Source organism: Ursus maritimus, unplaced genomic scaffold (genome assembly GCF_017311325.1).
Source record: "Ursus maritimus isolate PB19 unplaced genomic scaffold, ASM1731132v1 scaffold_6, whole genome shotgun sequence".
NCBI classification, from domain to species: Eukaryota; Metazoa; Chordata; class Mammalia; order Carnivora; family Ursidae; genus Ursus; species Ursus maritimus.
The window spans coordinates 75,715,069-75,727,563 of record NW_024426774.1 but is presented as its reverse complement, the minus strand read 5'-3'; the positions used below and the strand labels follow the sequence as shown (position 1 = coordinate 75,727,563).

Genomic DNA, 12,495 nt, shown 5'->3' with positions numbered 1-12,495 from the left:
TCTTTTTCTAAAGTTTTGTATTTTTCTTTTATTTGGAGCATATTCCTGTCTTAATTTTCCTTGCCTTTCTGTGTTTGTTTCTATGAATTAGGCAGAATAGCTACTTTTCATAAACTTGAAGGAATGTTCTTATGTGTGATCATTCTCTGTGTAGACTGTGCCTCATGAATTTTATTCACTGGCTGGAGCTGTGGCTGAATGGGCTGGGGGATCTGGAACACTCAGTGCTGGGGCTATCCTGGTGGGATGGCTGGAGCTAAAGTGGGCATGGGTTGGGGCTGTCCTTGGATTCACTGCATAGAGGACTTCTTGATTGGACAGTGGAAGCTGAGGTGGGTGGAAGCCTGAGTGGTCCTGGGTTCCCTGCACAGGGCCACTCTGGCAGGACAGCTGAAGCTGAAGTGGCTTCAAGTCTAGGGGGGTGCCCAGGGTTCTCTGCCCAGAGGATATTGTGGTATGATGGCTCAACCTGAAGTGGGTGCAGGTTGGGGCATTCTTGGTCACTCCATGGGTGGGGCACCTTGGCAAGGTTGATGAAGCCAATGCAGGTGTGGCTCTGGAGTGTTCCAGGGTGTTTCGTGCTTCAATCACCTTGTGTGCCTTCTTTTATAGAGAGCTTTGAATATTCCATTCTATTTCTATTATGGTCATATAAGCTATACATCATTTTTTGTTTTATTTATTGCTCTAAGAGTATATACCATGCATTTTTAATTGTCATGGTCTACCTTCAAATAATATATCACTATATAGTACACTTTTATTTCTTCCCTCCTATCATTTATCCTACTGTTCTTACATTTTACTTCTTCGTCTGTTGTATACTTCATAGTTTGTTTTTATTATTTTCTTTTTTATATAAAATTTTTTTATTATGTTATGTTAGTCACCATACAGTACATCCCAATTTTTTGATGTAAAGTTCCATGATTCATTACTTGTGTTTTTATTATTTTTACTTTAAGCTCATTATTTTACTTTAAAGAAATATAAAATATGTGGTGAATGAAAGTTTTTTTTTAATTCACCCACATATTTATATTTCTTATGCTCTTCATTCCTTCTGTTGGATCCAAGTTTTCATCTACTATTATTTTCTTTTTGCTAGAAGAATTTCCTTTAAACATTTCTTGTAGTTTGTTGGCATCAAATCCAGGTCTTATTTGTGTTAAAAAGTGTTTATTTCAGCCTACATTCCTGAAGAACATATTTGCTGGACAAGAGAATTCTAAGTTGGTAGGATTTTTTTTTTTTTTTTTTAGCATTTTAGCATTGTTTCTTTTTAGCATTTTAGCATTTTTTTTTTAGCATTTTAGCATTGTTTCTTTAAATTAAAGTTTTAATTTAAATTCCATTTAGTGTAATATTAGGTTCAGGTGTATGATATAGTGATTCAATTCTTCTATACAACACCTCGTGCTCATCACAAGTGCACTCCTTAATCTCCATCACTTATTTAACCCATCTCCCCCACCTCCCTTCTGGTAACCTTCAGTTCTCTATAGTTAATTGTCTCTCTTTCTTGGTTTGTCCCTCTCTTTTTCTTTTCCTTGTAGTCTACCTTATCTGCCTTGTAGTCTACCTTATTTGCCTTGTATAGTTGCTGGAGAGAAATCTGAAGTCAAGTCTATCTTTAGTTCTGTAAACATGTTCCTCCCCCCCCCCGGCTGTTTTTATTTTTATTTTTTAAAAGATTTTATTTATTTTAGAGAAAGAGAGAGCATGTCAGCAGGGGGAGGAGCAGAGGGGAGAGGGAAAAGGAGGGAGAAAGAATCTCATGCAGATTCCACACTGAGTGTGGAGCCCAACACAGGGCTCAATCTCACGACCCTGAGATCATGACCTGAGTTACTCTGGCTATTTTTAAATACTTTCTCTTTATCACTGGTTTTCAGCAATAGAACTTAACACAGTTGGAATTATGTTGTTTTCCTTGTGTTTGTAACACCCCATTATAAGTTTCATCAAATTCAGAACATATTTGGCCATTATTTCTTCAAATATTTTTTGTTTCTCACTCTCTCTAATTTCCTGGAACTCCGATTCAAAGTACATTAGATACTTGATATTGTTCCACAGATCATTAATACTGTACATTTCCCCCCGGTCTTTCTCTCTTTTTGCTTCATTTTGTATTGTTGCCATTTTTGTGTCTTCAGATCTGTGATCTTTTCTTCTGACATATCTAATATGCTCTTAATTTCATTCAGTGTGATTTTTATTTCAGAGATTATATTTTCATGTTCAAGAAGTCCATTTGGTTCTTTTGAATGTATTTTACTTTTTTCCTCATTATTTTTTCCCTTTAAATCCTTGAGCCTATTGAGTGCATTTATAAGAGCTCTTTTCGTGTACTTGTTTGCTAAGTTCATTATATCTACCACATTTGATTCTGTGTAGAGTAACTGATTTTTCTTTTTTTAAGATTTTATTTATTTATCAGAGAGAGAGAGAGAGAGCACAAGAAGGCAGAGCAGCAGGCAGTGGGAGAAGCAGGCTCCCCACTGAGCAGGAAGCCCAACGCGGGGCTCAATCCCAGGACTCTGGGATCATGACCTGAGCCGAAGGCAGATTCCTAACCTACTGAGCCACCCAGGCACCCCATGACTGATTTTTCTCTTGATTATGGATCTCATCTTCCTACTTTGGCCCTATCTAATAAATTCTGATTGTATTCTAGATATTGTTAATTTTACATTGTTGAAAACTGGATTTTGAAATTGTTAGATTTATCTTGCGAAACTAAGTTACTTGATATTCACTTTATATTTTCAAGGATTATTTATAAGTTCTTCAGGATAGCTCTAGAAAAGTCTTTATTCTAGGGCTAATTTATCCCAACCAGAAGGTGTGACCTTCTATTCTCTATAGAGTTTTCTATCGAGTTTTTCTATCCTAGTTTTCTGCTGAATGCCTTGTATAGTCAGTGACATATCAAAGTGTCTCCACTCTAGATGATGATATTTTCAATGCTCCCTGGTCCTGTATCAGATGTGGGAATTGCCTGGCTCAGGTTTCCTGGTAATTGTTCTTTCCCAGGAAATTGTTCTTTGCCTGGCTTCACAGTTTCACCTGTGTACGTGCAGATTTCTGGAACTCCATCTCTGCATAGCTCCTTTCTCTGTGGTGCTCTGCTCCACAAATTCTAGACACCTCAGCTTCCTGAGGGCTGATATTTGTCTTTTGAACTCATTGAGATAACTGGACTATGTTTTGGTTCCTTTTCTTCATGGTCCAGAATTTGCATCTAAGCAAGATGCTATGGCAACTATAGTATTCACCTTGTTTTCTTTCCGTTAGAGATCATAGTTCTCTGCTACCTGCTATCCATGGTGTGAAGCACGTTTTCCTTCCTATATTTTGTCAATTTTTCTAGTTGTTTTTGGCAACAAAGTAATGCAGACCCTGTTACTCTCTTGTATCATGGATAATAGCTGTTTTTAAAATTGTATTTAAAATCAATTAATTAACATATAATGTATTATTATTAGTTTCAGAGGTAGAGTTTAATGATTCATCAGTTGCATATAACACCCAGTACTCATTACATCAAGTGCCCTCCTTAATGCCCATCACCCAATTACCCCATATCCCCACCCATATCCCTCCAGCAACCCTCAGTTTGCTTCCTATAGTTAAGAGTCTCTTATGGTTTTTCTCCCTCTCTGATTTCATTTTATTTTATTTTTCCCTCCCTACCCCTATATTCATCTGTTTTGTTTTTTAAATTTCACATATGAGTGAAATCATATGAATTGTCTTTCTCTGATTGACTTATTTCACTTAGCATAATACCCTCTAGTTCCATCCATGTCATTTCAAAATGGCAAGATTTCATTCTTTTTGATGGCTGAGCAATATCCCATTGCGTGTGTGTGTGTGTGTGTGTGTGCGCGCGCGCGCATGTGTGTGTATGCCACATCTTCTTTATCCATTCATCTGTCAGTGGACATCTGGGCTTTTTCCATAGTTTGGCTCTTGTGGACATTGCTGCTATAAACATTGCAGCACCTGTGTCCTTTTGAATCACTACGTTTGTATCCTTTGGATAAATACCTAATAGTGCAATTGCTGGGTCCTGGGGTAGCGATATTTTTAACTTTTTGAGGAAACTCCATACTGTTAAATTACTTGCAGATCAACTGATACTTTCAAGATTGTCCTTAAGCTTTGATGGGGCAGGTTTAAAGTAGCCTTTTCTGTAAGACTAGTTTAACCCTGCCACTATGGTGTGATCTTTCTGTGTTCTCTATTAAATGCCTAAACCAGTGTGTTCATTAAGGGCTCTCACTTTGACAGGTTCAAGCATAGATATTTTCCCAACTGTTTATCAGCTCTGGTTTTGGCTACTTTAAAGCTCTGTGCTTTTCTTTCCCAGCCTTCTGGAGTTTCACACTATATATTCATGGCTTAGTATTCAGCAACAGACTCAAGGAGACTCCTAGGCAAATTTCTGGATGTCTTTGTGTGTGTGTGTGTGTGTGTGTGTGTAGATCCTTCATTTCTGGAACCCTACCCCACATATTTCAGATGCTTATTTCTGTCTCCTCAGCAAATCAGTTGTGTTCTGATTGAAGATTCTTTCTCTGAACTGAAGACTGGAAAATTGTCTCCTGACAGAAAGCTGGAATGATCACAGGACTCGTCTTGTTTGTTTTCCTTCTCTCAGAGATCGCAGCCCTGTGCTGCCTGTTGTCCAATATCTAGAAGCAATCCCCTCTCCCTTCCCTTCCCTTCCCTTCCCTTCCCTTCCCTTCCCTTCCCTTCCCTTTCCTTTCCTTTCCTTTCCTTCCTTTCCTTCTTTTTTTTTCTTCCTTCCATCCTTCCATCCTTCTGCCCTTCCTTCTTTCCTTTCTTACTAGTTTTCCATTTGTTAACAGTGGGTGGATAAGTTCAGTCTCAGTTATTCTATCAAGGCCAGAAACAGAAGTATTATATATATTTTCTTAATCCTTTTCAACTGTTTGTCTCTAATAAACATCACATATCCTAATTTAGAAAAAAAATTCAATCTGAGAATTTCTTCCTACTAACTAATAAGTTTAATCCATTTGTGTTTATTTGAATTGCTGGCACATTTATGTTTACTATTTCCATTTTTGGTATTTGTACTTCATTCTTGTCCTGATTCTCATATCTTTCTTTTTTTCCTTTTATCTTTTATATATTTGTTTCTTTACCCACTTTCTACCCCTGCTACTTATTGGTTTAGAAGTTACACATTTTTCAACCTATTCTTTTAGTAATTAAATTTGTAATATTGCATATTTTAAAAAGTCTATTGTTAGTATTTCCAACCCTCCTGCTAAATAATATGTGGTCCTAAGAATATTTGAATATTGAGCACAACATCCTGCTTACTAATGAATGTGTTTTCTTATTCTCTCCCTCCCTCCTCTCTTTACACAACCCCAATCTGTTATAATATAGTTGTGTACTCTTTTAATTCCACATTGGTTGTTTATAGCCTTAAAACAAATCACTACTCTTGTTCTTATTCTTTCAGTCAATGCTTATTTTTATCCACTTATATGTTTACAAAATTTTTCAACATTGCTTCTTGCATTCTATTTCTTACTTCTAAGTTCAGTTTCTTTCTTGAAACTACTTCCTTTGATTTGTGAGTTGTTTTTCTCAGTCTTTGCCTGAAAATGGATTTCTTTTACCCTTGTTCTTGAGTATTAGTTTAGCTCAGTATAGAATTCTAGGTTGAGGGTTATTCTCCTTTGATAACTTTAAAAATAATTTGTTGAGAAGTCTGTTCTCATTCTAATCGTTTTTCTTTATAAGTCTGTTTGCCATTTTTTCCTTTTAAGATATTCTTTTTCTCTTTGTAGTTTGACTATATATGTCTAGGTATGGTTTTGGGGTTTATTGAAGGGAGGGGTTTTGACTTTGCAGTTTTTAAGTCGGAGTATTCATACTTTTTAGTAGGTCTGGAAAATTTTCAGATGTTATTTATTTGAATATTACCTCCTTTAAATTCACTCTACTGTCTCCCTCAACTTTTATAATATGCTTATTGGATCTCCTAGTCCAAATGTTTATTAATATTTTTTATCATAGTTTCCACATGTTTATCTCTCTGTGCTGTGACCTGTCTTCTAGTTCATTCTTCCCTCTTCAGCTGTACTAGCCTGTTTTTTGGTGCATTCATTATGTTTTTAATTTTCTTGACTTCTTTTCTTTCCAGAAGTTCTGTTGGTTCTTCTTCAAATTTTCCTGTTTTTTCCTAAGTCTCATTCTTTTCAATTTTTTCTTTAATGTCTTTAATACTTTTAAGCATATTTTTCATGTCTTCTAAGATATTTTTTAAAATAACTTGAAATTCTAGAATTCTGTTTCTGCTATGTGTTATGTTGCTCTGATTCTCACTTATGGTGGATTAAGTCACCCTGAGTTTGTAAGCTCCTTTAAAGCAGGGCTTTCCTGCAGAATCTTTTATGGCCAGGGATATGGGTTTGCTTCTACAAAGGGACTCTGTGTTATTATTGGCATGGGACAAACTTTATGTAAAGTTTAGAATTGGGAGTGGGTAGTGTGCAGTCAGACTCCAAAACTGAATAAAGTTAGACCTAAGGTTTCTTACAGAAGACATTTTTTTCCTACTTAGAGAGTAGGAGAAGATAAACTTTCAGTTGGTCTCTGTGAGGTTGAGTGGATTTTTCCTCTGGAGCTTCTTTTCAAGTGTTCCAGATTATGTAGAGGTCCCAGTTCCACCTATTCTAAGTTCTTTGATGTTTAAACACAAGCCTTTCACTGTCACTCCTGTCCTACACCCCCAACTTTTAGCTTCAGGCCTTCTCAATTGCTTCCTGCTCTGGCTTTGTTTTATCTTTGTCTTTGGCATATGAGAATTTATTTTTCTTTCTTGCAAGCTCAGCTATGAATTGTAAAAAAAAAAAAAAATCTATTTTACCCAAAAGGTTTTCCTTTTAACTTAATCAACTTTCTTACTAGAACCTGAAATATGCAGTATTATGTTTCCAAAGCACAAAACTGATCATATTACCTCCCTCTTTTTTCAGTGGATAAAGACCTAAATTTTAACCCAGCTTATCATGCTCCACCTTGTGAGTTTTTTAATACCTTTTCAAATGCATATCCTATCACTCTTCTTTGTGGTCTCTGAGCTCTAGCCATACTAGTCTTCTCTTTGTTGTTGGAGCATGTCATTTTCCTTCCCTCAACACACTCGCTTTGGGGCCTTTGAATTTAGCATTCCTTCAGTTTGAAAACCCACCTTCCCCAGCCCACACTGTATATCTATCTACACACCATTCAGATCTCAGCTCCTGTGTCATTTACTCGGGGAAACCTTTCCTGCCTTCTCTGACCCTCTTAGTCTAGAACACTTTACTTTGTTATACACTTTTTTTCTATAGAAGTATTTGCTTAATATGTATTTATATAGTCGTTTGTGTGAATATTTGACTGATGCATGGCTCCTGCATGGTCTGAAAGTGTCATGAGAACAGAGACTATTTTGCTTATCACTGGATATATACCTAGGCACATTGACTGGAACATAGAATATACTAAAAATATGGAATGGGTGGATGGATGGATGGGTGAATGGATGGATAGAAGGTTGTTTGAAGAGTGAGTGAGAAATAGAGTGAGTGAGGAAGGGAGGGAGGGAGAATTGTGGCCAAATAACTTATTCTAGGAGCAATATTTTTGTGTTTTGTACTTGTAAAAGCAGAAAAATTTCTTTGTCTCTCAGTTCTGTCACCCTCACATAATAGCAAAAACTTCTCTGTAGGTGGCAGTGCACTTACACGAAATATTTCTCTGAAACAAAAGAAAAGGAGGTGATATTATCTTGAACTTTTAAAAGCATTTATATAATTTGAATCTCATTGTGCAGTTTTTAAAACATGCTCTTATGTCCCATAATGTGGATTTATCGTTAATTTATACTTGCCTAGAATCTTTTTCCCTCAGAGTTATTAGTAAGTGCTAGAGAGCTATCAGTCCTCATTTTATGATATTATGATCTAGGTCAACATGCCATTTAAGAATTGGAAAATAGGTATTGTGAGTGAAACAGTGGTGAGTAATGTTTTGCCTTTAACAACAGTAATATTTATCTTATAGAATAATTGAAACTGTTCAAAAATAGAACTACAGACCAAACATGTATGTATCTCAAATAGCTTTGGGTCTGAGACTTTTAAGGGGGGAAGTTGTTTTCTAAACACATTAAAAACAATGACCAGTTGACCAACTTACTCATGGATTTTTTTTTTAAGATTTTATTTATTTATTTGACAGAGATAGAGACAGCCAGCGAGAGAGGGAACACAAGCAGAGGCAGTGGGAGAGGAAGAAGCAGGCTCATAGCGGAGGAGCCTGAGGTGGGGCTCGATCCCATAACGCCGGGATCACGCCCTGAGCCGAAGGCAGACGCTTAACCGCTGTGCCACCCAGGCGCCCCTTACTCATGGATTTTATGTATAGACATTTGAAAGCCGAATTTGTCTTTCCCAGGGTGTTTCGTACATAGTATTACCACCTATATTGTATAAAGTTCCTTATAATCTAAATGTACCATCAAAAGATTTTCCCCACTTTGTTTTCCATGTTTTAGTTTTTTCAAATTAAAAAATATGTATATATATAATAATAATTTTGTCCTTGCAGCACTTAAATGCAGAAAGGTCTTACAAGTCCCAGATTTCTACCTTACACAAGTCTGTTGTAAAGATGGAAGAGGAACTTCAGAAGGTTCAGTTTGAAAAAGTATCTGCCCTTGCAGATTTATCTTCCACAAGAGAACTTTGTATTAAACTTGACTCAAGCAAAGAACTTCTTAATCGACAGCTGGTTGCCAAAGATCAAGAAATAGAAATGGTATGTAATACATTTTTAAATGGTTTTTTAATATTATTGTTACTATGAAATACTACAATTTTAGAAAATCAAATGTTTTTTATAAAATATTACATCAAGCCTTGTCTATCAACTTTATCTTTTATTTCTAAAGTCCAAGAGATAAATTGATGACAACTGTATTCCAACAATTCAAGAAAGTAACAGAAACTTTCACTTTGAGTATGTAATTTACATTTACTTTTAGCCAGAAGAATTATAAAACACATTAACATAGTAGTCAGCAAAGAACTATAAAGTTGGGGTTTATTCAGCTAAATTATAACCTTAATGATATTCTTTTAAGCTGAATTTATTTAACTGGTTGGGTTCTTTTAAGCTGTAATTCATTTGACTGTTATCTACTGACATTGTGCTTGCCACCATGAACATAAGGTTCAAAACATGGTTGGACCTAGAGGATATTATGCTAAGTAAAATACATCAGACAAAGACAAATACCATATGATTTCACTTATATGTAGAATCTGTAGTGCAAAACAAATGAATAATCCGACCCATAAATACAGAGAACAAAATGATGGTTGACAGAAGGGAAGGGTGAGGGGGTATGAGCAAAATGGGTGAAGGAGAGTGAGAGATATGGGCTTCCAGTTATGGAATGAATAAGTCATGGTGATAAAAGGTATAACATTGGGAATATAGTTAATAGTATTGTAATAGGATTGCATGATGACAGATGGTAGCTACACTTGCAGTGGTCATAGCCTAACATATAGAGTTGTTGAACCACTGTGTTATACACTTGAAGCTAGTGTAACATTATGTGTCATCTATACCAAAAAAAATTAGAAGAAAAGAAAGGAAGGAAGGAAGGAAGGAAGGAAGGAAGGAAGGAAGAAAGGAAGGAAGAAAAAGAAAGAAAGAAAGAAAGAAAGAAAGAAAGAAAGAAAGAAAGAGAAAGAAAAGAAAGAAAGCAAGAAAGAAAGAGAAAGAAAAAAAGAAAGAAAGAAAAAAGTGGGGAGAGAGGGAGGAAGAGAAGAGAAGAGACAAGTATTGAGATACAAATTATTTGATATGAATGTTATACTAATAAAAAATATTCAGGGTTTGAGAGAAGGAATTCCTAATTGGCCTATGGGTGTCAGGAAGGAGTTCACAAGGATGTACTACTGAGCTCAAAAGGGTGGAGGCATCCTATTTAGAGAGAACAACAACATAGACAATGGTATGGAGTTACAAATGAATTCTTGAGTGAATAGTAAGTGATTTGCAATGGCCATTGTAGCGTGCACAGGTGAAAATGGCTAGAGATGTATCTGGAGAGAACATTGGAGCCTGGATCCTAAAGGGATATGTATACAAGTTGCACACTGTAATTGAATTTACCCAAAGAATACAAAAATACTATTTCAAAGGGATACATGTGCCCCCATGTTTGTTGCAGTATTATTTACAGTAGCCAAATTATGGAAACAGCCCAAGTGTCAATCAATGGATGAATGGATAAAGATGTGGAATATATATACAATGGGATATTACTCAACCATAAAAAAAGAATGAAATCTTGCCATTTGCAATGACATGGATGGAGCTAGAGAGTATCATACTAAGTGAAATAAGTCAGAGAAAGATGAATACAGTATGATTTCACTCATATGTGGAATTTAAGAAACAAAACAAATGAGCAAACGGACAAAAAAGAAAGGCAAACTAAGAAACAGACTCTTAACTACAGAGAACAAACTGATGGTTACCAGAAGGGAGGTGGGTGCGGGGATGGGTTAAATAGGTAATGGGGATTAAGGAGTGCACTTATTGTGATGAGAACCGGGTGGTGTATGGAAGTGTTGGAATTAGTTGAAACTAATATTATACACTGTATGTTAACCAACTGGAATTTATTTTTTATAATAATTTTTATTATGTTATGTTAGTCACCATACAGTACATCCTTAACAACTAACTGGAATTTAAAAACTTTTTATAAAGTCAACAAATTTTGGTCACCCTTACATTTCCAATTTTTTAATTTTGTTAGTCTACTGTTAGGAGGATATGATGAATTTAAGAATCATGTGTCTGTTGGTTTCTGTAAGAATCCACTGTTAACATTTTATTAATGAAGTGGTATATGCAAGAAGTTTCTGACTCTTCCTTTAAATTATTTTTCTTATTTCAGCGACAACTTTTTAATGATGGAAGTAACTCATGAACAGATTTTCACTGTAAAAATTCAAAAAACAAGTTCTTAATTTTTCTTTAAAAATATTTTTTACTTGCTGTTTTCAAATTGGAAAAGTAATACATGTCACTGCAAATGAAAAAATATTAAAATGAAATGCCAGAAATATTATCCCAAAGCTTATTAAAGTAATAATATACCATGACCAAGTAGGGTATGTATCAGTACCAGTACCAGTAATTTTCTTTATGCCTTAAAATCATTACCCTTATAAATACAATATATAAAATTGAAAGTGATTTATATTAATTTTTAAACATTTTAAGGCTGTTTACTTCAACTTTTATAGTTTCTTTACTATTCTTATAGTATTTTTTATTTTTTTATTATGTTAAAATACACATAACATAACCTTTTCTATCTTAACCATCTTTAAGTGTACAGTTCATTGGTATTAAATACATTCAAATTGTTGTGCAGCCATCACCACCATAGCTCTTTTCATCATGTATATCTGAAAGTCTATACCTATTAAACAGTAACTCATTTTTCCCTTTCCCCAGCCCCTGGCAACCATCATTATACCTTCTCTCTTTACGATTTTTACTACTCTAAGTACCTCATGTAAGAGGATTCGTATAGTATTTGTCTTTTTGTGACTGCTTTGTTCACTTAGCATAATGTCCTCAGGGTTCATCAGCATTGTAGCGTATTACAGAATTTCTGTCTTTTTTAAGGCCAAATAATATTCCATTGCCTGACTATATTACATTTTGCTTATCTAGTCATCATTTGATAGATGCTTGGGTTGCTTCCATGTTTTAGTAATTGTGAATAATGATGCTATGAACATGGGTGTACAAATATCTCTCAAAGACCTTTCTTTCAATTCTTTTGAATTTATACCCAGAAGCTGGATTTCTGGAAGATATGGCAGTTCTGTTTTTAATTTTTTGAGGGAATTTTGTACTATTTTCTACAATGACTGTACCATTTTACATTCCCAACAACAGCACACACAGGTTCCAGTTTCTCTACATCCTTGCCAACACTTATTATGATTTAGCTTTGTTTTTTTCTGTTCTTGATAATAGCTATCCTAGTGGTTGCGAAGTGGTCAGGCTAAGTCTAACTGTATTTTTAAATACTCCTGACATATTTTTTTTGCCTTAAAATTTATTTATGTATATATGTTTATCCCCATAATAAGCTATAATTTCAAGCACAAGGACCATCTTATTTACCTTTGTATTTCTTCAGCTATACTGTGCATATAGGGGAAACTCAAATAATTTTATCTAAATTAAATTTTGATTTTGAGATAATTATAGATTCACATGCCATTGTAAGAAATAATACAAAGTATCATTTACCTGGTCTCCCCCAATAAACCTCTTGCAAAATTATTGTATAATATCACGACCAGGATGTTGACATTGAATCAGGCTAGGTATGGAACATTTCCGTCACAGGGT

At 35.1% G+C, this 12,495-nt stretch overlaps 1 protein-coding gene across 1 annotated transcript in view; it reads left to right on the top strand.

Annotated features, from left to right (window-relative positions):
• The window catches only part of TSGA10 (testis specific 10), a 161,619-nt gene that overhangs the window by 117,204 nt on the left and 31,920 nt on the right, over window positions 1-12,495 (top strand). Inside the window, exon 16 of the mRNA XM_008699777.2 lies at window positions 8,647-8,856. Within this exon, the coding sequence (XP_008697999.2) occupies window positions 8,647-8,856 (210 nt within the window). The remainder of the gene's footprint in view (window positions 1-8,646; window positions 8,857-12,495) is intronic.